At 42.5% G+C, this 27,735-nt stretch overlaps 1 protein-coding gene and 1 long non-coding RNA gene across 4 annotated transcripts; one reads left to right on the top strand and one right to left on the bottom strand.

Moving 5' to 3' along the window:
• Nucleotides 1–332: 332 nt before the first annotated feature.
• Nucleotides 333–27,716, bottom strand: LOC308186036. 2 transcript variants are annotated; one of them, XR_013943875.1, is made up of 10 exons: nucleotides 26,909–27,715; nucleotides 26,513–26,633; nucleotides 25,976–26,072; nucleotides 16,715–16,991; nucleotides 16,319–16,439; nucleotides 15,782–15,878; nucleotides 6,521–6,797; nucleotides 6,125–6,245; nucleotides 5,588–5,684; nucleotides 333–504 (listed from the first exon to the last, which is right to left on the bottom strand). It is a non-coding gene; the product is annotated as an uncharacterized lncRNA (long non-coding RNA). The 2 variants fall into 2 exon arrangements; XR_013943874.1 differs by lacking the exon at nucleotides 333–504 and adding an exon at nucleotides 1,723–3,705 and having other exon boundaries at nucleotides 26,909–27,716.
• On the top strand, nucleotides 5,112–27,735 carry LOC308186035 (uncharacterized protein). Of its 2 annotated transcripts, none has more exons than XR_013943873.1 (7): nucleotides 5,112–5,676; nucleotides 6,198–6,340; nucleotides 7,269–7,415; nucleotides 16,392–16,534; nucleotides 17,463–17,609; nucleotides 26,586–26,728; nucleotides 27,657–27,735. XR_013943873.1 is itself a non-coding variant. In XM_080574877.1 (7 exons), the coding sequence occupies exons 4-7, from the start codon at nucleotides 17,518–17,520 to the stop codon at nucleotides 27,694–27,696; spliced, it is 348 nt and encodes a 115-aa protein (XP_080431003.1). In that variant the 5' UTR covers nucleotides 6,223–6,340; nucleotides 7,269–7,415; nucleotides 16,392–16,534; nucleotides 17,463–17,517; the 3' UTR covers nucleotides 27,697–27,735. The 2 variants fall into 2 exon arrangements, 1 of the variants encoding a protein (XP_080431003.1); XM_080574877.1 differs by lacking the exon at nucleotides 5,112–5,676 and adding an exon at nucleotides 25,992–26,064 and having other exon boundaries at nucleotides 6,223–6,340.

Here is a 27,735-nt window from a genome sequence, read left to right as displayed (position 1 = left end):
AACAATTAACCAAGTTAATGATAGAAACAAAAACCTCATGGGTAAAATGTCTCCCATTGGCTTTACTAAACATAAGAACCCAGCCTCGAACAGATGTAGGAATATCCCCTTTTGAGATGTTATACGGGATGCCGTATGATTTAGAGCTCCCAACTGATCATCCTCAGTTGGAAGAGTCGCAAATACAATCATATATAGTATCGCTTATGATTAGGAGGAGGCAGCTGCGTGAAAAGGGATTAGTGGTACAACGCCCCCCCCCCTCCCCCCCCCCCCCCCCCCCCCCCCCCGAGGTGGCCATACACAGGATCAAACCAGGAGACCAGGGAGAGAGACCTCTTTAACTCCTCGTTGGGAAGGACCCTACCTTGTTTTACTTACCACTTACCGGACACAGCTGTCCGGACAGCCGAGAAAGGATGGACTCATGCCAGCCGAGTTAAAGGACCAATACCGGAGGAACGGTGGAGAGTGGCCAGCCGACCTGGAGACTTGAAACTGACCCTGCGAAAAGGGATTGAGGAGTGAATTCGTGATCGTATGACTCATAGCCCTCTCTAAGAAATCAACAGGTCCATTGTAAACAGGAACTGGGAAGTGGGGGGAAAGAGGGGAAATTCCTTAATGTGCCTAACCCCATACATCAGAAGGGTAACGCGCCTAAGGAGGAGTGAGCAACTGGGACTGGGAGTGGCTGGAACAGGAAAATCGGTACCTAGGCCCCTGAAGATTACTCTTGCTGCCGTGAAGAAAGTAAACCCCGCTGCTTGAGGCAACCAAGTAGGTGGGCGAGGCAGAGGGGTACAACGGTGGGGCGGATTATGTGGTACCCACCCCTATTTTGGATAATGGGATCCGGCCGAATAAACTGCCCTGGTACCCACCGTGGCTTGAAACAACCTCCCCAGAATTATAAATGGATGTTGCCCTTCTGGTGTATGTTGGCGCTACCTCTCCTACTGAATATCCCCTGTCCAGCTGGGGCCGACGGGGGATATTCGCACCAGCCCTTTAAGTGGACCCTGGGTAGCTGGGATGACTCGAAGATCCTCAAAACTAATATTACGGCAGGTGCACCTTCTTTCAACATAACCAATTGTGAATTACTCGGGACAGTACTAGGATACGGAGGAAAAACGGAACACCACCTGTGTAGTCCCCTGAGACGATACTTCTGGGGGGCTTCCAATGCAAAGGCTACCTTATACACCCCATACATAAGGCTGCTTATACACCCCAATAACCTGTTGAAGGAAAAAACAAGTATGGGAGCTTCCTGTTAACAATTGCAATAGAAACCAGCTCCAAATAAGGGCAAAATGGCATTCCTCCTTGCATGGGAACACAGACACCGCAGCAAAGTCACGACCGCAACGCAGAGGAAGACGACGATCTTCATCCCCACGACCACCTGCGGAATGATGAAGACCCACTAGCAAGAGGCCGCGCAGTCATAGAAGACACGAGGAGGTGCTACTAAACCCGGAACTACTAGGCTATAAATCGAGACTCTGGCGGGCTTAGGTGTGTGCCATTGGCGGAGCAGGAGACTCCCCGGCCGCCCAGCACTGTTTTACATATAGCTGCTTGCTGAATTGCTCAAATAAGTTGAAATTGGATATACTTTACTCATGATGTGTCGGGAATGATTTCTACCAAAATTAATTTATAACAGGTGTTATTATGAAGCAAGTGTGCCTGGGAGTTTGGGCTACAGGACTAGCTGGGGGAGCAAAGAATGTAGTACATGTAAAAAAAGTTGATTTAAAGGAAAATGCTCCGAAGGTATGCTAAAAGCAATACACACTAAAGGTGAAAGACAGAAGGGGAATGGAAGGAATAATCAATAACTTGCTTAATTATGGAGTAATCTACTCCGTAGAATGTGAGTCAGAATATAACACTCCATATAGGCCCGTTTAGAAAGGCAGATGTAACCTACCGTATAGTTCAGGATTTAAGGGCCATAGATAGGATCACAAAAGATTTATACCCTGTAGTGGCCAACCCCTACAGCCGTTTGGCAAAATTAGAAAAGAGTCCAGTTTGGTTCACGGTACCAGATTTAAAGTATGCCTTTTCTTCCTCCCGTGGCACCTGAAAGCCAGCAACTCTTTGCCATTGAATGGGAAAATCCTAATAGAAGATGAAAAACTCAGCAGCTTACTTGTACTGTGTTAGCACAGGGGTTCAAAACTAGCCCCACCATATTCAGAAACCAACTAGCCTGGAATCTTGAAGCTTGGAAAAGCCCTTCAGGGAAAGGGGACACTTTCAATACGTAAATGACCTGTTGATAGCTCCTCAAGAAGAAAAGGAATGTGTAGAATGGACTATTAGTTTCCTAACTTTTTTTGGCATTAATTCTGTGAAACCAGCCTCTTTCCTTAGAAACAGAGTTTACTGCATCAAGACCATGGACGCGATATACTGCAGCCAACCACCCCTGCAGGGTGCAGAGGATTGGTACGTAGACGGCAGCACCTTCGTCCGCCAGGGATATGCGGTACCTCCCAGGATATGCGGTAACAACCATCAGCCCAAAAGGCTGAAATCATCGCCTTGGTAAGAGCTCTTGAGCTGGCAAAAGGGAAAAGAATTAACATTTGGACAGATTAGAAATATGCCTTTGGTGTGGTGCATGCACATGGGGCAATTTGGGAGGAGAGAGGACTCTTGTCATCCTCAATTAAACATGCAGAAGAGCTAAAGTTGCTGTTTTGCCCTGTAAAGGACATCAAACAGGGGCTACCGCTATTGAAAGGGGAAATAGAATGGCTGACGCAGAAGCCAAAGGGGAAGCAGAATGGGCATCTGAGAGTCAAATTTTGGCACTAGTACCAGAAAGAGAAACGCGGGCATTAACGAAAGTCTTAGAAAATGAAGTAGAAGATTCTGAGATCGACAGGCATTTAAGACCTGATGAGTACACAAGAGACTTATGGGGGAAATCAAATGAAGGTGGATTTGTGCCACTAGCAGAAGCACACTGCCAGCAACTGTTGGTGCGCAAGTTAGGTGGAGCTATCCCCGTTGTGCCCGGCGTGGGTGCGCAGCGCCGAATAAACAGACCTGCTTTATAACCATTCTGAGGTTCTAGATAGAGTCTGATTTCCGCAAGTCAGTAGCTGACCAGTGCTGTAGAGCTCAGAACAGATGTCACCAACAGACTTCATGTGACTGATCAGGGAATTTGATTAGCTAATACGACTGATTAGCTCTAACTACCAGGACTAAAAGTTTGGTATTTCTGGAGAATATCGTGTAGACGAAGGAGTGCTCAAATGATGATGTACTAGTTTTGAAGTCTACAAGTATATTCTAGCAAACTTTTTAAGAATAAATTCCATGCTAGGCCAATTGTAATGAAATTTTTCTATTATTTCTACAAAGCTGTCTCAGTTTGAAACCTTGAGACAGTTCAGTGTTGGGTAGTCATCTGTCTCAAAACGCTGAGAAGATGGGGCTGCATTCATTTGCAAACTGGCTGTCATAAAGGCCTTAAACTTTGCATTATGTTGAGGCAGTGGTGATCTCAGCCTTCTTGTATTTGTCTGAGTAATGTAGCTCCCAAAAGAGATCCCAAGGTCCAGAAAAGACATGGAAATAATTGGTGGCTTGTAAGGAAAAATCATATTCCATCACACAGCAACACCAGAGCTGTCTGTAGAGTTTAGAAGTCAGCTGAAGTTATTTATGTTTCATCTGAAGGGAGTAAGACAAGAGCAGTTAATATAAAAGAATGCATGTCTGACAATCATACAAGCGGATGGGAGCCTGTTTTATCTGGGTCTGTGGATTTTCTATCTGTATGCTGTTGAGGAGATTGTCAGAATTCTGATTAGAGAATAAGGAACCTACAGAAAGTGCAGTACGCAAATGCTGGAGAGCACGGGTCAAAGTTTTACGCTTCCTGGGACTGCCTAGCATATTAAGAGGTCTAGGGAAAAAATGGCTGTGGTTCAACATTAATAGCACATTGACAAGTGTGATTTAAACCTATCCACATCTAAATCAGTCAGCCCTACTGAAATCTTCAAATACTTAAGAGGTAACCCGTAGCCAATGGTGTCAAAAAGTGCTGTGAGATTTGAGAAAGTAACCTGCATTTCTCTCCCATAACAGTTTTGTCCTTGTGTGAGAAGCAAGTGAGGGATTTTGCTGCCCTTGTGTCTTTTGTTTAACCTCTATCAGCACCACAGGTAGTGAACTGCTACTGTCTTAACTAAATGTTACATCTTTGAGAAACAAATTAGATGGCAAATAATCTGTTAAGAGCTGACTGCCTTCTTCCCCCCAGACAGCTGAGATGCACCTCTTTTTCCCTCTCCCAAGCATTTGCTGCTTTGCACTTCCTTTTCTTTCATTGGAGAGTCAGATAAATCGGTTGCTTTGCACTAGTATATGTTCCTTGGAAAGCCGCTTAAACTCTTTTCAAACACTGCACTACCTATAAATTGATTGCTTCCTCTAAGTGGCACTTCTGCTCTAGCTGGATCCTCTAAATCCCATTTTACTGCTTCTGCTTACTAAGCAGGTGAGAGAAACTTTCATAACTGGTGAGCAGAGAAAAAGGAGCTGTTTACAGTGTAAGAGATAATGACAGATCATTCAGAGAGCTTTGAAATAGCCCTTGGGGATGCTTAGTCCAGAGGACCAGAGTAAATCTGTCTAAAGTACACCATGGAATCACTCTGAATTACTTCCTAACAGAAGCCTGTCCTTACTGTGTCTGCTCTAGCTTCAGCTGGTTTCAGTGTTCTTCTTCACCTAATACTTCAATTAAGAGTTCTAAAGGAAGATGGAAAGATGGAGAAATATCTAAATCACGCATGAAAAGTGCTTTGAGAACTTTGGTCATTAGCCCCATAAAGCATCAAAGTGCTGTCCTATGAAGCAAATGCTTTATTCTCTTGATATCTAAGGAGGTAAATAAATCCAATGTTGTAACATTCAGGATTGGTTAGAAAAGTAAACCTTGAAAACAGGTAAAGGAGAAGACCAAGTAAGCAATTGCAGTGCCTGTGGGGTAACTGCAGGGCTAGGCAAAGAACTATTGTGCAATGCAATCTTGTTATAAAAGAAGTATTAAGTGAATTTTTACTGTTTTATTTCTTGAGTGTTCTATTTGAAAGGGAGTGAATCTATCAGGATTAGCTGTTTAGTTTAGAAATGTAATGAAAATTAGCTTCTCTTTCCTTTTGAGTTCACCCCTTTTTATAGGATTTTATAATCGAGTAAGTAGGTATTTTTTTAAAACAGAGTAAAAGCGGGTAATTATGTGCACAATTATTTTTAAAATACAGTAACAATAGCAAGGATGAGACGAAAGGTATTTATACACTATTATACTGTCACGGTATGTCCCATACATTAGTAACAGTCAGAGATTCATGTTAGTGAACAAAAGATGTCTTTAAATAAGTAAATAAATAAATAAATAACTATGCATATAGGTAGATAGATTGACAGATAGATAGACAGACAGACAGGCACCTAAGAAACTGCTGTGAAGCTTCTTGCTCTCTTTTCTACAAGTTAAAGTGAATACAGCATCAGGGTGTGTTACAAACATTACAAGCATTACCTTCAATCCACCACAGGTACACACGAGAGGTCAGTCTGCAGGTTGTGAAGGCAAAGAAACTGCTCTGGTTTGATGTGAAGAACCAAGACGTAAGTTGCTGTCAGAGAAAAGATGCTGTCAAAGTGCGTCACGTCTATGCTAGGGCATCTCTGCCACCATCTGTAGTGCATCTATATGCACCTATACTGGAGCATCTCTGCTTATCCAGTCTGGGTGATCTTAGGAGCATTCTGAAGCCCCAGAGGAGGGTCTGTTTGTCTTTTCTGCTTTTATAGCCAGTGAAAATTCTTCTAATTTTACACAGAGTGGATGAAAAACACTAAGTGTACTTCCAATCTTCACAGCTTCTAAGCAAGTGGAGATGAGGTTGTGGAATAAGCAAATAAAGTGTTGATCTGGAAGCAGCCTAAAGATTGTCTTTAACCAGGGCCTTGCATTCTTCATTTTTATACCATTACTTGCCTTCAAGTGCATGATCATTATTTTATTAACTTTCTACCGCTACAGAAATGCACCTGAGTCTTTCACAAAACTTACGGGTGGTAATTGGAAATATTCATCAGCATTCTCTATTTCCTTCTTCATCTCTATTCTCTTCTGGCCTGTGAAGCTCTTCAGATCAGAGATGAAGATCAGCTATAATATGGCGTTTTGGAGACTGCAAAGGAAAAGAAGAATCATCCTGAAAACTCTTTTCAGCCTCACGTGCAATCATCAAAGAAAAGAATACCAAAAGAATACCGCTTTATCACGGTAAGCATAAATTTGAGCATAGGTCTCCTATAAGTGAAGCGAGGTTAAACAGGTTCCAAAGAAGGTGAAGGAGCACACCCAAAATCATTTCCATAAAACCGTGTTTTCAAACAAATGGTTTAAAGATTTAGATTTTCTTATAGGTGAAGAATGAAAATATACAATAAAACAAAAAATTACCAGGACATACAGTTTTCTTCTAGCTTGCTTTGCTTCATTCAGAATCTGAGTCTTGGGTCACAGTCAGGGAGCAGCATTATACAGAAATGCCAAAGCCTCCCCAAGCTTGTTCTATCTTCATCAACAGGGCTTTGATACTGCTGCCTCCTCAGCAACGTCGGCAATTTAGTAGGAAAGTTGGTGTCCACCAGGTCAAATTAGGAAGAGGAAATCCCTCTTGCTGCAACTTCACACTCACAGCAGAGTTGGCAGGACAGAGCGATGGACAGAGAAGTATCTATGAGAGTGTTAGAAAACAGACTTTAGAGCAGATTTCCATCAACCCAGGAAAAATTACTTGCTCATCCCTTCAAACTAAACTCTAAGTAGAAGTTGGTGATCCCAAGCTGCATTCCTGACATCTATGCTGCAAAGTCATCCAATGTGACATGTTACTATACCAGCCTGTTAGGAAGACAAACAAGAGTTTTGAGTTTATGATGTTTGTTTAGAATTAAGCTCAAAGCGTTAGTCCTTTGATATGTTTTTGTCTGCAAGTGTTTTCACTGTTTCCCAGACAATGTCTCCAGCAAGCTAGCTGCTTGTTTCATTTGGCCAGATATTTGGCCATATCTGGCCAGATATTTGCCTTCTTAGTCAATAACCAAATCTGTCAAGTTAAGAGCATGTAATTAAGGAGAAGGAAATCCTTTTATTTTGATCTGAGGTCACTTTTTTGTTTGTTGTTTTTTTGTTTTTTTCTTTCTAGACCAAGAATGAATCACGGAGAACCAGCAAAACTGAGGTGAAAAATTAAATGAAAAATGTTAAGGTCAGGCAGCTTGCTCACTGCAAGTGCTAATCTGGAAGCAGATGGAGTGCATCTTCATACACAACATCCTGAGACACTCAACAGGTCAGCCCATTTGATGAAGTACATTGCTGTCCTGAATTTTAATGTGACAGGGGTACTTTTAAGTCTCTTGTTTATGCTTTAGTACTTGAGGCGTATGGCAGGAGCACAGCACACTCTTATTTGTCCACCCTTATTTGTTGATCGTGTGTAGGAAAAAGAGAACGTGCAGAGGCCCTCACCCATACATTGCATCTGTCACTCTGTGCAGCTACATCACTGAGCACAAGTACCAAACTTAACGCTTGAGAAAGGACTTTACACAAACTACAGAATACTAAAACGAAGCATTCACAATAAAAACACATTTTTTGCCTCAGCCAAGCATCAAACCACTTACAGAAGGGCATGGGCCCTCTCTATGCACCTCAAGGTGCGATCCACAAATCCTCACGTGGTTTCATCACATCCAGCACGCTTCTCTGTCCCTCCTAGCTAAACTTGCACAGAGGCAGCTGCTCCCAAATTGCCATGGTGACATCACTCAGTTCTGTTTCTGAAGTCATCACCGTAGGCGCCTTGCGATGACAACAGAACACTCTCTGTTGCTAATGCGTATGTCTCAGAAACAATTAGAGAAGTGCCACTATCCCCAAGTTGACTTTAATTAGAGTAGTTCCAAAATTATTCTCTGCTACCATACATCCGTGGAAGGTGTGGGATAAATCTTGTCCTTCAGCAAGGATTACAGACAAAAGGAGCTTGATTGTGATACGTTCCCCTTACTTCCAGAGCTGTTGACTTTTTATTTCCGTGTAAGAAAAAAGAAGGTGAAATCAACAATTCTCTTCCTCCGAGTTGGGAATATGAAATAAGCCCAATTATCCAGGAAGCCTTAAAAAGGAAACTATATTTTTCCTTGTTAAACACCTTGTTTCTTCTGAAAAATTTTCCAGTACTTTGCGGCTGCGGTGGTTTTAATCGGGTGGGCAGCCGAGTTCCACCACGGCCACTCTCTCACTCCCCCTCCTCAAAGAGAAAGGGGGAGAAAATGCGATGCAAAGGGCTCAAGGGTTGAGATAAGGACGGGGCGATAGCCCCCTCCCCCTGCTCCACGTGGGGTCCCTCCCACGGGGTGCCGTCCTTCCCGAACTGAGCCTGCGGGGGCTGCCCGCAGGCAGCAGCTCTTCAAGAACAGCTCCCACACGGCTCCATACCACGGGGTCCATCCATCCCCCAGGAGCAAACTGCTCCAGCACGGGTCCCCCCCGGGTGGGCGGCAGCTCCCCCCTCAGACCCCCTGCTCCTCCGTGGGCTCCTCTCCACGGGCTGCAGCTCCGGCCCGGGGCCTGCTCCTGCGGGGGCTCTCCATGGGCCGCAGGCGCCTCCTCCAGGCCACATCCACCTGCTCCACCGGGGGCTCCTCCACGGGGGGGCTGCAGCGTGGAGATCTGCTCCGTGTGGGACCCATGGGCTGCAGGGGGACAGCCTGCTCCACCAGGGGCCTCTTCACATGCTGCAGGGGACTTCTGCTCTGGCACCCGGAGCACCTGTCCCCCTCCTTCTTCGCTGATGTAAGTGCCTGCAAGGCTGTTTCTCACTCCTCTCTCTCTCCCTGTGAAGCAGCCTTTTTTGTTATTTTTTTTCCCACTTCCTTAAATAATGCTCTCACAGAGGTGCAAACAACATAGGTTATTGGCTCGGCTCTGGTCAGCAGCAGGGCCCTTATGTGACATGGGGCAGCTTCTAGATTCTTCTTACAGAAGCCACCCCTATGGCCCCCTGCTACTAAAACCTTGCCACATAAACCCACCAGAGCAACCCTTTTGGTGAAGAAATTTTTCCTAATAACCAACCTAAACCTCCCCTGGCGCAACTTAAGGGTTTTTGCTCTTGTCTTGTCACGTGGGGCTTGGGAGAAGAGAACGATTCCCACCTCCCCGGAGCCTCCTTTAAGGTTCCTGTAGAGCAAAATAAAGTCTCAGCTAAAATTCTTGGAATAGAATAACAGAAAATCTCGCTGCGTTACACCAGAAGTACGTTTTTGCCAGTTAAAATAAAATAAAATATTAACAGTATACGTATACCTTTTTTTTTTTTTTTTTACATACGGTAACAATAATAATGGTAATGGTAATAATAACCATAGCAATGCAAACTACCGTTCATACTACATTGTTTTTCTTTATGTTATTTCTCAGTGTCTGAGAAGATCTCAATTGTTGGATTTGGAACAGTTGGTGTATTATAGCATTAAGTACTAATTGCTTTCCCACTCAGTAATTTGTCTAACGTGGGAGAAGCTGAAGAAGTGAGGTCTTCACCAAGACAATAAGCTAACTGTGAAACAACACAACTGACTCTTGCACGTGTGATAAAACTGTTTCCTCAGCTGAGAGTGTCCCTGATCTCCCTTGTGGCTTCCCTTGTGGCTGTAATGACCATTACTGAGGTATAGATTCAGTCTCCCTAAGCCCGCTGTCCATAATAAAACAGAAGAAATCCGTGTGTGCTTGACAGAAGCACGAATGATGTATTTTGTTAGAATTTAGAGATTTTTGAGGAAATGGGAGCCTCCAAAATACCGACTGGTTCAGAAGAAATGAACCTGATCTTGCGAGAGCAGTCACTTGTGCTGGATCATGAAGAATGCTATCAGAGCAAACCTGGCTTCACTCCATTGTTTTAGTTATTGCTGAGAAGGGCTTGCACAGTTTTAAGGCCTTTTCCATTTTTTTTAAATTTTTTTTTTCACATTGCCCTGCCAGTGAGGAGGCTGTGGTTGCAAAAAAGCTGGGAGGCAACACAGCCAGGACATCTGAGCCAAACTGGCCAAAGGGATATTCCCTACCATATAGAATCATAGACCGGTTTAGGATGGAAGGAATCTTAAAGATCATCAAGTTCCAACCCCCCTGCCATGGGCAGGAACACCTCCCACCAGACGAGGTTGCTCAATGCCCCATCTGTCCTAGCCTTGGACACTTCCAGGAATGGGGCATCCACAGCTTCTTTGGGCGACCTCTTCCAGTGTCTCCTCACCCTCATAGTAAAAATCTCTTCCTTACCTGAGTCTATCCTCAGCCTGTCTTCACAGGAGAGGTACTCCATACCTCTGATGATCATTTTTGTGGCTCTGCTCTGGACCAACTGCAGGTCCAGGTCTCTCTTGTGCTGGGAGCCCTGCTACTCCATGCCCCGGACTCTGGAGGGCGGAGCAGAGGGGGACAATCACCTCTCTCGCCCTGCTGGCCACTCTGCTTTTGATGCAGCCCAGGATACAGTTGGATTTCTGGGTTGCAAGTGCATATTGCTGGCTCCTGTTGAGCTTCTCATCGACCAGTACCCCCAAGTCCTTCTCCACAGGGCTGCTTTCAAGGTATTTCTCACCTAGTCTGTACTGGTGTTTCAGAGAGCCCCTCTGCTCATGCATTAGACTGGGAGGCTGGGCATCTGGTTTGGATTGTTGGAACCGCTAACTTGAAGAAGAATTAAAATTGAGTGTTGGACATCTAGAACAGTAAATAGGCATTTTCTCCTGCTTCTGTGGTAGGCAATGGGCATAGCTGAAACACATCTGAAACAAAACTATTACCAGCTCGTACCGTTCCAGACAGACCCTCGATGATATATGGGTCAACCCCTGTGCTGCCAATTGTGCAGACCTCCTAGTATTATTTTTTCAAAGGCAGTTAAACTTAATAAGCAATGACCTTTACTGGAACACTGAAGAAAGTCTATTCATCGAAGGCCACATCTATATTAGGTGTGGAGATGGAGCAATAATGTAGTTTTGCAACAAAGGAGTATTACAGCAAGGAGTATTTGTTATTGGTGCTCTGTGAGTGAATGAATGAAGTGGCCCTGTGGCTGCCACACCTTCTGTGATGATGGTAGCAAGGGAGACCCATGTTCCTGCTGGAGCTCTTTCTAGACTGTGAATTTATCCAAACTGTGTTGTGTTCCCTTGGAGGTATAGCAACAAGCAATGTAGTCCAGTTGGAGAAGATCAGTAGATCAAAGCAGCTAAGGCTAAAGGCCTTACATATTCATCATGTGGTTCCAGCATCTAGGAGCTTTGGACTAGATTCATTTGGAGCCATTGGACAAAAATGCCTGCAAACTTTGATTCAACTCTATCGGAAGAACAGGTGATTAGTTTGGGTTTTTATATCCCCTTTCGGGGTTGCAATACATTGATCTTGCACCTGAAACAGATCTTTAATTTCTGTTTCTTTAGAGAGAACGTTCATTCATGTAGCACTAATCCTCTGTGAAACTGCAACCGGATGGAGTAAATGTGATTACTGGAGTTTTATTGCAAAACTACATTCTTGCTCCATCCCAGCATCTAATAGAGATGCAGCCTTTGAGGAATAGATTTTCCTTAGTGTTCTAAGAAGAGCTGCATCCAAAGGAACTGGGGTTCTCCTAGGACCACTACAGAAATATTTCTGCTCTCCATAGCTTGTCCAGCACAGGTAGTGTTGGTCAGAGCACAGTTGCCTCTGACACTTGGTGCATGACACTTGACATAGACTCACAGTTTACACTGAGGTCAATCTGAAAATGAGAATCATGTTGGAGATGAGAAGAAGGTGACAGAGATGTACTTAGGGTAAATGAGTAATTTCTGTGCCCATTTCCTCCAAGCTGAATAAGAACAAAGTGAATTAATTTAACAGTTGTCAGTAACTTAGATCACGATAGATTTTATTTCCTAATTGTTCTGACAGTACGTTCTCGTGTCCACTGTGGGTCTGTTCCACTTCCTAGAGCAGTCAAGCTGGATTCTGCATTTGTCAGCAGAATTTTCCATAAACTTCTCCTGAGTGCAGTCTACATGGATAGAATATAAAGCGTGTTTAACTTCCTCCATCCAGCCAAATGAAGAAGTATTTTATGTTAAAGGACTAAGCATCTTTTTTTTTTTTTTTTTTTTTTCTGGGTGGGGTGGGGGTGGGGCTTGGGGGTGGTGGGTTCTTTTTTTCTAGACCTTACAAAATAGATCATGGCAACGTTCTATTGAAAAATATGACAACAGTTATCTTAAGAAACAAAAACGTATAGCAGCTAAGTGTAGTAACCAGTGAAAAGCTTTTTGCCAGTCGAACTTGAACCAAAAGAGGTGGGAGAATTCTGCAGAAAGCAAATAAAGACAGGGAATCAGGGTGTCTCAGTCAATCAGATGTGATGGAAAGCCAGCAAAAGAGCGAGAGCTTTTTTCATCTGCTGTAATAAAAATGATAAGAAAATCTGTTTAATATAAAACAAATTCAATTCAGATGATCAAGCTGGGGACTGGTCTGTGTGAGAATGATACAGAATCTGTGTTAGCTATTTTAAAGAAAAAGTTAAATAAGTCTGGGTTGCTGTGATATCATTGACGCTGTCTGAAGAAAGTTATTGACCAGGAGGTTTCTTAAGCTTTTCACGGGTGTCTTAGGAAGAAAAGAAATGAAAAACGGAGGGAAGTGAGAGCAGGAAGGCTTATACAATGTCGAAAAACTGAATATCCTGGGATAAATGCTTAGTTCTACAGAGAATGTATACTAATGCTTAGTTCTACCAGAGCAACTGGCCAAAAGGAAAAGGCTTTTTTTTTTTTTTTTTTTTTTGCAGTGCTCAAGATTGGAATTGGGGAAAAAATGATGGGAATCCATCCGTTTTTCTACTTACCCAATTTGCTTAGGCTCTTCTTAGGAAGGGACGTGCTGGAAAAATTGGATGCAAAAGTTTCTTTGGAACAAGGGAAAATGGAAATCAAAGTAACATCTTAAGCTCTGAAGTCTATGTATCCGTGGCGAGTCCAGAGAAAGCTCCAGATAGGACTCCCTGCAACTGTTGGTGCGCAAGTTAGGTGGAGCTATCCCCCTTGTGCCCGGCGTGGGTGCGCAGCGCCGAATAAACAGACCTGCTTTATAACCATTCTGAGGTTCTAGATAGAGTCTGATTTCCGCAAGTCAGTAGCTGACCAGTGCTGTAGAGCTCAGAACAGATGTCACCAACAGACTTCATGTGACTGATCAGGGAATTTGATTAGCTAATACGACTGATTAGCTCTAACTACCAGGACTAAAAGTTTGGTATTTCTGGAGAATATCGTGTAGACGAAGGAGTGCTCAAATGATGATGTACTAGTTTTGAAGTCTACAAGTATATTCTAGCAAACTTTTTAAGAATAAATTCCATGCTAGGCCAATTGTAATGAAATTTTTCTATTATTTCTACAAAGCTGTCTCAGTTTGAAACCTTGAGACAGTTCAGTGTTGGGTAGTCATCTGTCTCAAAACGCTGAGAAGATGGGGCTGCATTCATTTGCAAACTGGCTGTCATAAAGGCCTTAAACTTTGCATTATGTTGAGGCAGTGGTGATCTCAGCCTTCTTGTATTTGTCTGAGTAATGTAGCTCCCAAAAGAGATCCCAAGGTCCAGAAAAGACATGGAAATAATTGGTGGCTTGTAAGGAAAAATCATATTCCATCACACAGCAACACCAGAGCTGTCTGTAGAGTTTAGAAGTCAGCTGAAGTTATTTATGTTTCATCTGAAGGGAGTAAGACAAGAGCAGTTAATATAAAAGAATGCATGTCTGACAATCATACAAGCGGATGGGAGCCTGTTTTATCTGGGTCTGTGGATTTTCTATCTGTATGCTGTTGAGGAGATTGTCAGAATTCTGATTAGAGAATAAGGAACCTACAGAAAGTGCAGTACGCAAATGCTGGAGAGCACGGGTCAAAGTTTTACGCTTCCTGGGACTGCCTAGCATATTAAGAGGTCTAGGGAAAAAATGGCTGTGGTTCAACATTAATAGCACATTGACAAGTGTGATTTAAACCTATCCACATCTAAATCAGTCAGCCCTACTGAAATCTTCAAATACTTAAGAGGTAACCCGTAGCCAATGGTGTCAAAAAGTGCTGTGAGATTTGAGAAAGTAACCTGCATTTCTCTCCCATAACAGTTTTGTCCTTGTGTGAGAAGCAAGTGAGGGATTTTGCTGCCCTTGTGTCTTTTGTTTAACCTCTATCAGCACCACAGGTAGTGAACTGCTACTGTCTTAACTAAATGTTACATCTTTGAGAAACAAATTAGATGGCAAATAATCTGTTAAGAGCTGACTGCCTTCTTCCCCCCAGACAGCTGAGATGCACCTCTTTTTCCCTCTCCCAAGCATTTGCTGCTTTGCACTTCCTTTTCTTTCATTGGAGAGTCAGATAAATCGGTTGCTTTGCACTAGTATATGTTCCTTGGAAAGCCGCTTAAACTCTTTTCAAACACTGCACTACCTATAAATTGATTGCTTCCTCTAAGTGGCACTTCTGCTCTAGCTGGATCCTCTAAATCCCATTTTACTGCTTCTGCTTACTAAGCAGGTGAGAGAAACTTTCATAACTGGTGAGCAGAGAAAAAGGAGCTGTTTACAGTGTAAGAGATAATGACAGATCATTCAGAGAGCTTTGAAATAGCCCTTGGGGATGCTTAGTCCAGAGGACCAGAGTAAATCTGTCTAAAGTACACCATGGAATCACTCTGAATTACTTCCTAACAGAAGCCTGTCCTTACTGTGTCTGCTCTAGCTTCAGCTGGTTTCAGTGTTCTTCTTCACCTAATACTTCAATTAAGAGTTCTAAAGGAAGATGGAAAGATGGAGAAATATCTAAATCACGCATGAAAAGTGCTTTGAGAACTTTGGTCATTAGCCCCATAAAGCATCAAAGTGCTGTCCTATGAAGCAAATGCTTTATTCTCTTGATATCTAAGGAGGTAAATAAATCCAATGTTGTAACATTCAGGATTGGTTAGAAAAGTAAACCTTGAAAACAAGTAAAGGAGAAGACCAAGTAAGCAATTGCAGTGCCTGTGGGGTAACTGCAGGGTTAGGCAAAGAACTATTGTGCAATGCAATCTTGTTATAAAAGAAGTATTAAGTGAATTTTTACTGTTTTATTTCTTGAGTGTTCTATTTGAAAGGGAGTGAATCTATCAGGATTAGCTGTTTAGTTTAGAAATGTAATGAAAATTAGCTTCTCTTTCCTTTTGAGTTCACCCCTTTTTATAGGATTTTATAATCGAGTAAGTAGGTATTTTTTTAAAACAGAGTAAAAGCGGGTAATTATGTGCACAATTATTTTTAAAATACAGTAACAATAGCAAGGATGAGACGAAAGGTATTTATACACTATTATACTGTCACGGTATGTCCCATACATTAGTAACAGTCAGAGATTCATGTTAGTGAACAAAAGATGTCTTTAAATAAGTAAATAAATAAATAAATAACTATGCATATAGGTAGATAGATTGACAGATAGATAGACAGACAGACAGGCACCTAAGAAACTGCTGTGAAGCTTCTTGCTCTCTTTTCTACAAGTTAAAGTGAATACAGCATCAGGGTGTGTTACAAACATTACAAGCATTACCTTCAATCCACCACAGGTACACACGAGAGGTCAGTCTGCAGGTTGTGAAGGCAAAGAAACTGCTCTGGTTTGATGTGAAGAACCAAGACGTAAGTTGCTGTCAGAGAAAAGATGCTGTCAAAGTGCGTCACGTCTATGCTAGGGCATCTCTGCCACCATCTGTAGTGCATCTATATGCACCTATACTGGAGCATCTCTGCTTATCCAGTCTGGGTGATCTTAGGAGCATTCTGAAGCCCCAGAGGAGGGTCTGTTTGTCTTTTCTGCTTTTATAGCCAGTGAAAATTCTTCTAATTTTACACAGAGTGGATGAAAAACACTAAGTGTACTTCCAATCTTCACAGCTTCTAAGCAAGTGGAGATGAGGTTGTGGAATAAGCAAATAAAGTGTTGATCTGGAAGCAGCCTAAAGATTGTCTTTAACCAGGGCCTTGCATTCTTCATTTTTATACCATTACTTGCCTTCAAGTGCATGATCATTATTTTATTAACTTTCTACCGCTACAGAAATGCACCTGAGTCTTTCACAAAACTTACGGGTGGTAATTGGAAATATTCATCAGCATTCTCTATTTCCTTCTTCATCTCTATTCTCTTCTGGCCTGTGAAGCTCTTCAGATCAGAGATGAAGATCAGCTATAATATGGCGTTTTGGAGACTGCAAAGGAAAAGAAGAATCATCCTGAAAACTCTTTTCAGCCTCACGTGCAATCATCAAAGAAAAGAATACCAAAAGAATACCGCTTTATCACGGTAAGCATAAATTTGAGCATAGGTCTCCTATAAGTGAAGCGAGGTTAAACAGGTTCCAAAGAAGGTGAAGGAGCACACCCAAAATCATTTCCATAAAACCGTGTTTTCAAACAAATGGTTTAAAGATTTAGATTTTCTTATAGGTGAAGAATGAAAATATACAATAAAACAAAAAATTACCAGGACATACAGTTTTCTTCTAGCTTGCTTTGCTTCATTCAGAATCTGAGTCTTGGGTCACAGTCAGGGAGCAGCATTATACAGAAATGCCAAAGCCTCCCCAAGCTTGTTCTATCTTCATCAACAGGGCTTTGATACTGCTGCCTCCTCAGCAACGTCGGCAATTTAGTAGGAAAGTTGGTGTCCACCAGGTCAAATTAGGAAGAGGAAATCCCTCTTGCTGCAACTTCACACTCACAGCAGAGTTGGCAGGACAGAGCGATGGACAGAGAAGTATCTATGAGAGTGTTAGAAAACAGACTTTAGAGCAGATTTCCATCAACCCAGGAAAAATTACTTGCTCATCCCTTCAAACTAAACTCTAAGTAGAAGTTGGTGATCCCAAGCTGCATTCCTGACATCTATGCTGCAAAGTCATCCAATGTGACATGTTACTATACCAGCCTGTTAGGAAGACAAACAAGAGTTTTGAGTTTATGATGTTTGTTTAGAATTAAGCTCAAAGCGTTAGTCCTTTGATATGTTTTTGTCTGCAAGTGTTTTCACTGTTTCCCAGACAATGTCTCCAGCAAGCTAGCTGCTTGTTTCATTTGGCCAGATATTTGGCCATATCTGGCCAGATATTTGCCTTCTTAGTCAATAACCAAATCTGTCAAGTTAAGAGCATGTAATTAAGGAGAAGGAAATCCTTTTATTTTGATCTGAGGTCACTTTTTTGTTTGTTGTTTTTTTGTTTTTTTCTTTCTAGACCAAGAATGAATCACGGAGAACCAGCAAAACTGAGGTGAAAAATTAAATGAAAAATGTTAAGGTCAGGCAGCTTGCTCACTGCAAGTGCTAATCTGGAAGCAGATGGAGTGCATCTTCATACACAACATCCTGAGACACTCAACAGGTCAGCCCATTTGATGAAGTACATTGCTGTCCTGAATTTTAATGTGACAGGGGTACTTTTAAGTCTCTTGTTTATGCTTTAGTACTTGAGGCGTATGGCAGGAGCACAGCACACTCTTATTTGTCCACCCTTATTTGTTGATCGTGTGTAGGAAAAAGAGAACGTGCAGAGGCCCTCACCCATACATTGCATCTGTCACTCTGTGCAGCTACATCACTGAGCACAAGTACCAAACTTAACGCTTGAGAAAGGACTTTACACAAACTACAGAATACTAAAACGAAGCATTCACAATAAAAACACATTTTTTGCCTCAGCCAAGCATCAAACCACTTACAGAAGGGCATGGGCCCTCTCTATGCACCTCAAGGTGCGATCCACAAATCCTCACGTGGTTTCATCACATCCAGCACGCTTCTCTGTCCCTCCTAGCTAAACTTGCACAGAGGCAGCTGCTCCCAAATTGCCATGGTGACATCACTCAGTTCTGTTTCTGAAGTCATCACCGTAGGCGCCTTGCGATGACAACAGAACACTCTCTGTTGCTAATGCGTATGTCTCAGAAACAATTAGAGAAGTGCCACTATCCCCAAGTTGACTTTAATTAGAGTAGTTCCAAAATTATTCTCTGCTACCATACATCCGTGGAAGGTGTGGGATAAATCTTGTCCTTCAGCAAGGATTACAGACAAAAGGAGCTTGATTGTGATACGTTCCCCTTACTTCCAGAGCTGTTGACTTTTTATTTCCGTGTAAGAAAAAAGAAGGTGAAATCAACAATTCTCTTCCTCCGAGTTGGGAATATGAAATAAGCCCAATTATCCAGGAAGCCTTAAAAAGGAAACTATATTTTTCCTTGTTAAACACCTTGTTTCTTCTGAAAAATTTTCCAGTACTTTGCGGCTGCGGTGGTTTTAATCGGGTGGGCAGCCGAGTTCCACCACGGCCACTCTCTCACTCCCCCTCCTCAAAGAGAAAGGGGGAGAAAATGCGATGCAAAGGGCTCAAGGGTTGAGATAAGGACGGGGCGATAGCCCCCTCCCCCTGCTCCACGTGGGGTCCCTCCCACGGGGTGCCGTCCTTCCCGAACTGAGCCTGCGGGGGCTGCCCGCAGGCAGCAGTCCTTCAAGAACAGCTCCCACACGGCTCCATACCACGGGGTCCATCCATCCCCCAGGAGCAAACTGCTCCAGCACGGGTCCCCCCCGGGTGGGCGGCAGCTCCCCCCTCAGACCCCCTGCTCCTCCGTGGGCTCCTCTCCACGGGCTGCAGCTCCGGCCCGGGGCCTGCTCCTGCGGGGGCTCTCCATGGGCCGCAGGCGCCTCCTCCAGGCCACATCCACCTGCTCCACCGGGGGCTCCTCCACGGGGGGGCTGCAGCGTGGAGATCTGCTCCGTGTGGGACCCATGGGCTGCAGGGGGACAGCCTGCTCCACCAGGGGCCTCTTCACATGCTGCAGGGGACTTCTGCTCTGGCACCCGGAGCACCTGTCCCCCTCCTTCTTCGCTGATGTAAGTGCCTGCAAGGCTGTTTCTCACTCCTCTCTCTCTCCCTGTGAAGCAGCCTTTTTTGTTATTTTTTTTCCCACTTCCTTAAATAATGCTCTCACAGAGGTGCAAACAACATAGGTTATTGGCTCGGCTCTGGTCAGCAGCAGGGCCCTTATGTGACATGGGGCAGCTTCTAGATTCTTCTTACAGAAGCCACCCCTATGGCCCCCTGCTACTAAAACCTTGCCACATAAACCCACCAGAGCAACCCTTTTGGTGAAGAAATTTTTCCTAATAACCAACCTAAACCTCCCCTGGCGCAACTTAAGGGTTTTTGCTCTTGTCTTGTCACGTGGGGCTTGGGAGAAGAGAACGATTCCCACCTCCCCGGAGCCTCCTTTAAGGTTCCTGTAGAGCAAAATAAAGTCTCAGCTAAAATTCTTGGAATAGAATAACAGAAAATCTCGCTGCGTTACACCAGAAGTACGTTTTTGCCAGTTAAAATAAAATAAAATATTAACAGTATACGTATACCTTTTTTTTTTTTTTTTTACATACGGTAACAATAATAATGGTAATGGTAATAATAACCATAGCAATGCAAACTACCGTTCATACTACATTGTTTTTCTTTATGTTATTTCTCAGTGTCTGAGAAGATCTCAATTGTTGGATTTGGAACAGTTGGTGTATTATAGCATTAAGTACTAATTGCTTTCCCACTCAGTAATTTGTCTAACGTGGGAGAAGCTGAAGAAGTGAGGTCTTCACCAAGACAATAAGCTAACTGTGAAACAACACAACTGACTCTTGCACGTGTGATAAAACTGTTTCCTCAGCTGAGAGTGTCCCTGATCTCCCTTGTGGCTTCCCTTGTGGCTGTAATGACCATTACTGAGGTATAGATTCAGTCTCCCTAAGCCCGCTGTCCATAATAAAACAGAAGAAATCCGTGTGTGCTTGACAGAAGCACGAATGATGTATTTTGTTAGAATTTAGAGATTTTTGAGGAAATGGGAGCCTCCAAAATACCGACTGGTTCAGAAGAAATGAACCTGATCTTGCGAGAGCAGTCACTTGTGCTGGATCATGAAGAATGCTATCAGAGCAAACCTGGCTTCACTCCATTGTTTTAGTTATTGCTGAGAAGGGCTTGCACAGTTTTAAGGCCTTTTCCATTTTTTTTAAATTTTTTTTTTCACATTGCCCTGCCAGTGAGGAGGCTGTGGTTGCAAAAAAGCTGGGAGGCAACACAGCCAGGACATCTGAGCCAAACTGGCCAAAGGGATATTCCCTACCATATAGAATCATAGACCGGTTTAGGATGGAAGGAATCTTAAAGATCATCAAGTTCCAACCCCCCTGCCATGGGCAGGAACACCTCCCACCAGACGAGGTTGCTCAATGCCCCATCTGTCCTAGCCTTGGACACTTCCAGGAATGGGGCATCCACAGCTTCTTTGGGCGACCTCTTCCAGTGTCTCCTCACCCTCATAGTAAAAATCTCTTCCTTACCTGAGTCTATCCTCAGCCTGTCTTCACAGGAGAGGTACTCCATACCTCTGATGATCATTTTTGTGGCTCTGCTCTGGACCAACTGCAGGTCCAGGTCTCTCTTGTGCTGGGAGCCCTGCTACTCCATGCCCCGGACTCTGGAGGGCGGAGCAGAGGGGGACAATCACCTCTCTCGCCCTGCTGGCCACTCTGCTTTTGATGCAGCCCAGGATACAGTTGGATTTCTGGGTTGCAAGTGCATATTGCTGGCTCCTGTTGAGCTTCTCATCGACCAGTACCCCCAAGTCCTTCTCCACAGGGCTGCTTTCAAGGTATTTCTCACCTAGTCTGTACTGGTGTTTCAGAGAGCCCCTCTGCTCATGCATTAGACTGGGAGGCTGGGCATCTGGTTTGGATTGTTGGAACCGCTAACTTGAAGAAGAATTAAAATTGAGTGTTGGACATCTAGAACAGTAAATAGGCATTTTCTCCTGCTTCTGTGGTAGGCAATGGGCATAGCTGAAACACATCTGAAACAAAACTATTACCAGCTCGTACCGTTCCAGACAGACCCTCGATGATATATGGGTCAACCCCTGTGCTGCCAATTGTGCAGACCTCCTAGTATTATTTTTTCAAAGGCAGTTAAACTTAATAAGCAATGACCTTTACTGGAACACTGAAGAAAGTCTATTCATCGAAGGCCACATCTATATTAGGTGTGGAGATGGAGCAATAATGTAGTTTTGCAACAAAGGAGTATTACAGCAAGGAGTATTTGTTATTGGTGCTCTGTGAGTGAATGAATGAAGTGGCCCTGTGGCTGCCACACCTTCTGTGATGATGGTAGCAAGGGAGACCCATGTTCCTGCTGGAGCTCTTTCTAGACTGTGAATTTATCCAAACTGTGTTGTGTTCCCTTGGAGGTATAGCAACAAGCAATGTAGTCCAGTTGGAGAAGATCAGTAGATCAAAGCAGCTAAGGCTAAAGGCCTTACATATTCATCATGTGGTTCCAGCATCTAGGAGCTTTGGACTAGATTCATTTGGAGCCATTGGACAAAAATGCCTGCAAACTTTGATTCAACTCTATCGGAAGAACAGGTGATTAGTTTGGGTTTTTATATCCCCTTTCGGGGTTGCAATACATTGATCTTGCACCTGAAACAGATCTTTAATTTCTGTTTCTTTAGAGAGAACGTTCATTCATGTAGCACTAATCCTCTGTGAAACTGCAACCGGATGGAGTAAATGTGATTACTGGAGTTTTATTGCAAAACTACATTCTTGCTCCATCCCAGCATCTAATAGAGATGCAGCCTTTGAGGAATAGATTTTCCTTAGTGTTCTAAGAAGAGCTGCATCCAAAGGAACTGGGGTTCTCCTAGGACCACTACAGAAATATTTCTGCTCTCCATAGCTTGTCCAGCACAGGTAGTGTTGGTCAGAGCACAGTTGCCTCTGACACTTGGTGCATGACACTTGACATAGACTCACAGTTTACACTGAGGTCAATCTGAAAATGAGAATCATGTTGGAGATGAGAAGAAGGTGACAGAGATGTACTTAGGGTAAATGAGTAATTTCTGTGCCCATTTCCTCCAAGCTGAATAAGAACAAAGTGAATTAATTTAACAGTTGTCAGTAACTTAGATCACGATAGATTTTATTTCCTAATTGTTCTGACAGTACGTTCTCGTGTCCACTGTGGGTCTGTTCCACTTCCTAGAGCAGTCAAGCTGGATTCTGCATTTGTCAGCAGAATTTTCCATAAACTTCTCCTGAGTGCAGTCTACATGGATAGAATATAAAGCGTGTTTAACTTCCTCCATCCAGCCAAATGAAGAAGTATTTTATGTTAAAGGACTAAGCATCTTTTTTTTTTTTTTTTTTTTTTCTGGGTGGGGTGGGGGTGGGGCTTGGGGGTGGTGGGTTCTTTTTTTCTAGACCTTACAAAATAGATCATGGCAACGTTCTATTGAAAAATATGACAACAGTTATCTTAAGAAACAAAAACGTATAGCAGCTAAGTGTAGTAACCAGTGAAAAGCTTTTTGCCAGTCGAACTTGAACCAAAAGAGGTGGGAGAATTCTGCAGAAAGCAAATAAAGACAGGGAATCAGGGTGTCTCAGTCAATCAGATGTGATGGAAAGCCAGCAAAAGAGCGAGAGCTTTTTTCATCTGCTGTAATAAAAATGATAAGAAAATCTGTTTAATATAAAACAAATTCAATTCAGATGATCAAGCTGGGGACTGGTCTGTGTGAGAATGATACAGAATCTGTGTTAGCTATTTTAAAGAAAAAGTTAAATAAGTCTGGGTTGCTGTGATATCATTGACGCTGTCTGAAGAAAGTTATTGACCAGGAGGTTTCTTAAGCTTTTCACGGGTGTCTTAGGAAGAAAAGAAATGAAAAACGGAGGGAAGTGAGAGCAGGAAGGCTTATACAATGTCGAAAAACTGAATATCCTGTGATAAATGCTTAGTTCTACAGAGAATGTATACTAATGCTTAGTTCTACCAGAGCAACTGGCCAAAAGGAAAAGGCTTTTTTTTTTTTTTTTTTTTTTGCAGTGCTCAAGATTGGAATTGGGGAAAAAATGATGGGAATCCATCCGTTTTTCTACTTACCCAATTTGCTTAGGCTCTTCTTAGGAAGGGACGTGCTGGAAAAATTGGATGCAAAAGTTTCTTTGGAACAAGGGAAAATGGAAATCAAAGTAACATCTTAAGCTCTGAAGTCTATGTATCCGTGGCGAGTCCAGAGAAAGCTCCAGATAGGACTCCCTGCAACTGTTGGTGCGCAAGTTAGGTGGAGCTATCCCCCTTGTGCCCGGCGTGGGTGCGCAGCGCCGAATAAACAGACCTGCTTTATAACCATTCTGAGGTTCTAGATAGAGTCTGATTTCCGCAAGTCAGTAGCTGACCAGTGCTGTAGAGCTCAGAACAGATGTCACCAACAGACTTCATGTGACTGATCAGGGAATTTGATTAGCTAATACGACTGATTAGCTCTAACTACCAGGACTAAAAGTTTGGTATTTCTGGAGAATATCGTGTAGACGAAGGAGTGCTCAAATGATGATGTACTAGTTTTGAAGTCTACAAGTATATTCTAGCAAACTTTTTAAGAATAAATTCCATGCTAGGCCAATTGTAATGAAATTTTTCTATTATTTCTACAAAGCTGTCTCAGTTTGAAACCTTGAGACAGTTCAGTGTTGGGTAGTCATCTGTCTCAAAATGCTGAGAAGACGGGGCTGCATTCATTTGCAAACTGGCTGTCATAAAGGCCTTAAACTTTGCATTATGTTGAGGCAGTGGTGATCTCAGCCTTCTTGTATTTGTCTGAGTAATGTAGCTCCCAAAAGAGATCCCAAGGTCCAGAAAAGACATGGAAATAATTGGTGGCTTGTAAGGAAAAATCATATTCCATCACACAGCAACACCAGAGCTGTCTGTAGAGTTTAGAAGTCAGCTGAAGTTATTTATGTTTCATCTGAAGGGAGTAAGACAAGAGCAGTTAATATAAAAGAATGCATGTCTGACAATCATACAAGCGGATGGGAGCCTGTTTTATCTGGGTCTGTGGATTTTCTATCTGTATGCTGTTGAGGAGATTGTCAGAATTCTGATTAGAGAATAAGGAACCTACAGAAAGTGCAGTACGCAAATGCTGGAGAGCACGGGTCAAAGTTTTACGCTTCCTGGGACTGCCTAGCATATTAAGAGGTCTAGGGAAAAAATGGCTGTGGTTCAACATTAATAGCACATTGACAAGTGTGATTTAAACCTATCCACATCTAAATCAGTCAGCCCTACTGAAATCTTCAAATACTTAAGAGGTAACCCGTAGCCAATGGTGTCAAAAAGTGCTGTGAGATTTGAGAAAGTAACCTGCATTTCTCTCCCATAACAGTTTTGTCCTTGTGTGAGAAGCAAGTGAGGGATTTTGCTGCCCTTGTGTCTTTTGTTTAACCTCTATCAGCACCACAGGTAGTGAACTGCTACTGTCTTAACTAAATGTTACATCTTTGAGAAACAAATTAGATGGCAAATAATCTGTTAAGAGCTGACTGCCTTCTTCCCCCCAGACAGCTGAGATGCACCTCTTTTTCCCTCTCCCAAGCATTTGCTGCTTTGCACTTCCTTTTCTTTCATTGGAGAGTCAGATAAATCGGTTGCTTTGCACTAGTATATGTTCCTTGGAAAGCCGCTTAAACTCTTTTCAAACACTGCACTACCTATAAATTGATTGCTTCCTCTAAGTGGCACTTCTGCTCTAGCTGGATCCTCTAAATCCCATTTTACTGCTTCTGCTTACTAAGCAGGTGAGAGAAACTTTCATAACTGGTGAGCAGAGAAAAAGGAGCTGTTTACAGTGTAAGAGATAATGACAGATCATTCAGAGAGCTTTGAAATAGCCCTTGGGGATGCTTAGTCCAGAGGACCAGAGTAAATCTGTCTAAAGTACACCATGGAATCACTCTGAATTACTTCCTAACAGAAGCCTGTCCTTACTGTGTCTGCTCTAGCTTCAGCTGGTTTCAGTGTTCTTCTTCACCTAATACTTCAATTAAGAGTTCTAAAGGAAGATGGAAAGATGGAGAAATATCTAAATCACGCATGAAAAGTGCTTTGAGAACTTTGGTCATTAGCCCCATAAAGCATCAAAGTGCTGTCCTATGAAGCAAATGCTTTATTCTCTTGATATCTAAGGAGGTAAATAAATCCAATGTTGTAACATTCAGGATTGGTTAGAAAAGTAAACCTTGAAAACAAGTAAAGGAGAAGACCAAGTAAGCAATTGCAGTGCCTGTGGGGTAACTGCAGGGTTAGGCAAAGAACTATTGTGCAATGCAATCTTGTTATAAAAGAAGTATTAAGTGAATTTTTACTGTTTTATTTCTTGAGTGTTCTATTTGAAAGGGAGTGAATCTATCAGGATTAGCTGTTTAGTTTAGAAATGTAATGAAAATTAGCTTCTCTTTCCTTTTGAGTTCACCCCTTTTTATAGGATTTTATAATCGAGTAAGTAGGTATTTTTTTAAAACAGAGTAAAAGCGGGTAATTATGTGCACAATTATTTTTAAAATACAGTAACAATAGCAAGGATGAGACGAAAGGTATTTATACACTATTATACTGTCACGGTATGTCCCATACATTAGTAACAGTCAGAGATTCATGTTAGTGAACAAAAGATGTCTTTAAATAAGTAAATAAATAAATAAATAACTATGCATATAGGTAGATAGATTGACAGATAGATAGACAGACAGACAGGCACCTAAGAAACTGCTGTGAAGCTTCTTGCTCTCTTTTCTACAAGTTAAAGTGAATACAGCATCAGGGTGTGTTACAAACATTACAAGCATTACCTTCAATCCACCACAGGTACACACGAGAGGTCAGTCTGCAGGTTGTGAAGGCAAAGAAACTGCTCTGGTTTGATGTGAAGAACCAAGACGTAAGTTGCTGTCAGAGAAAAGATGCTGTCAAAGTGCGTCACGTCTATGCTAGGGCATCTCTGCCACCATCTGTAGTGCATCTATATGCACCTATACTGGAGCATCTCTGCTTATCCAGTCTGGGTGATCTTAGGAGCATTCTGAAGCCCCAGAGGAGGGTCTGTTTGTCTTTTCTGCTTTTATAGCCAGTGAAAATTCTTCTAATTTTACACAGAGTGGATGAAAAACACTAAGTGTACTTCCAATCTTCACAGCTTCTAAGCAAGTGGAGATGAGGTTGTGGAATAAGCAAATAAAGTGTTGATCTGGAAGCAGCCTAAAGATTGTCTTTAACCAGGGCCTTGCATTCTTCATTTTTATACCATTACTTGCCTTCAAGTGCATGATCATTATTTTATTAACTTTCTACTGCTACAGAAATGCACCTGAGTCTTTCACAAAACTTACGGGTGGTAATTGGAAATATTCATCAGCATTCTCTATTTCCTTCTTCATCTCAATTCTCTTCTGGCCTGTGAAGCTCTTCAGATCAGAGATGAAGATCAGCTATAATATGGCGTTTTGGAGACTGCAAAGGAAAAGAAGAATCATCCTGAAAACTCTTTTCAGCCTCACGTGCAATCATCAAAGAAAAGAATACCAAAAGAATACCGCTTTATCACGGTAAGCATAAATTTGAGCATAGGTCTCCTATAAGTGAAGCGAGGTTAAACAGGTTCCAAAGAAGGTGAAGGAGCACACCCAAAATCATTTCCATAAAACCGTGTTTTCAAACAAATGGTTTAAAGATTTAGATTTTCTTATAGGTGAAGAATGAAAATATACAATAAAACAAAAAATTACCAGGACATACAGTTTTCTTCTAGCTTGCTTTGCTTCATTCAGAATCTGAGTCTTGGGTCACAATCAGGGAGCAGCATTGTACAGAAATGCCAAAGCCTCCCCAAGCTTGTTCTATCTTCATCAACAGGGCTTTGATACTGCTGCCTCCTCAGCAACGTCGGCAATTTAGTAGGAAAGTTGATGTCCACCAGGTCAAATTAGGAAGAGGAAATCCCTCTTGCCGCAACTTCACACTCACAGCAGAGTTGGCAGGACAGAGCGATGGACAGAGAAGTATCTATGAGAGTGTTAGAAAACAGACTTTAGAGCAGATTTCCATCAACCCAGGAAAAATTACTTGCTCATCCCTTCAAACTAAACTCTAAGTAGAAGTTGGTGATCCCAAGCTGCATTCCTGACATCTATGCTGCAAAGTCATCCAATGTGACATGTTACTATACCAGCCTGTTAGGAAGACAAACAAGAGTTTTGAGTTTATGATGTTTGTTTAGAATTAAGCTCAAAGCGTTAGTCCTTTGATATGTTTTTGTCTGCAAGTGTTTTCACTGTTTCCCAGACAATGTCTCCAGCAAGCTAGCTGCTTGTTTCATTTGGCCAGATATTTGGCCATATCTGGCCAGATATTTGCCTTCTTAGTCAATAACCAAATCTGTCAAGTTAAGAGCATGTAATTAAGGAGAAGGAAATCCTTTTATTTTGATCTGAGGTCACTTTTTTGTTTGTTGTTTTTTTGTTTTTTTCTTTCTAGACCAAGAATGAATCACGGAGAACCAGCAAAACTGAGGTGAAAAATTAAATGAAAAATGTTAAGGTCAGGCAGCTTGCTC

The sequence above is a fragment of the Anser brachyrhynchus genome (genome assembly GCF_964034855.1).
Source record: "Anser brachyrhynchus genome assembly, chromosome: Z".
Classification (NCBI taxonomy): domain Eukaryota; kingdom Metazoa; phylum Chordata; class Aves; order Anseriformes; family Anatidae; genus Anser; species Anser brachyrhynchus.
The sequence above is the reverse complement of the archived record's forward strand: the minus strand, read 5'-3'. Positions and strand labels throughout refer to the sequence as shown.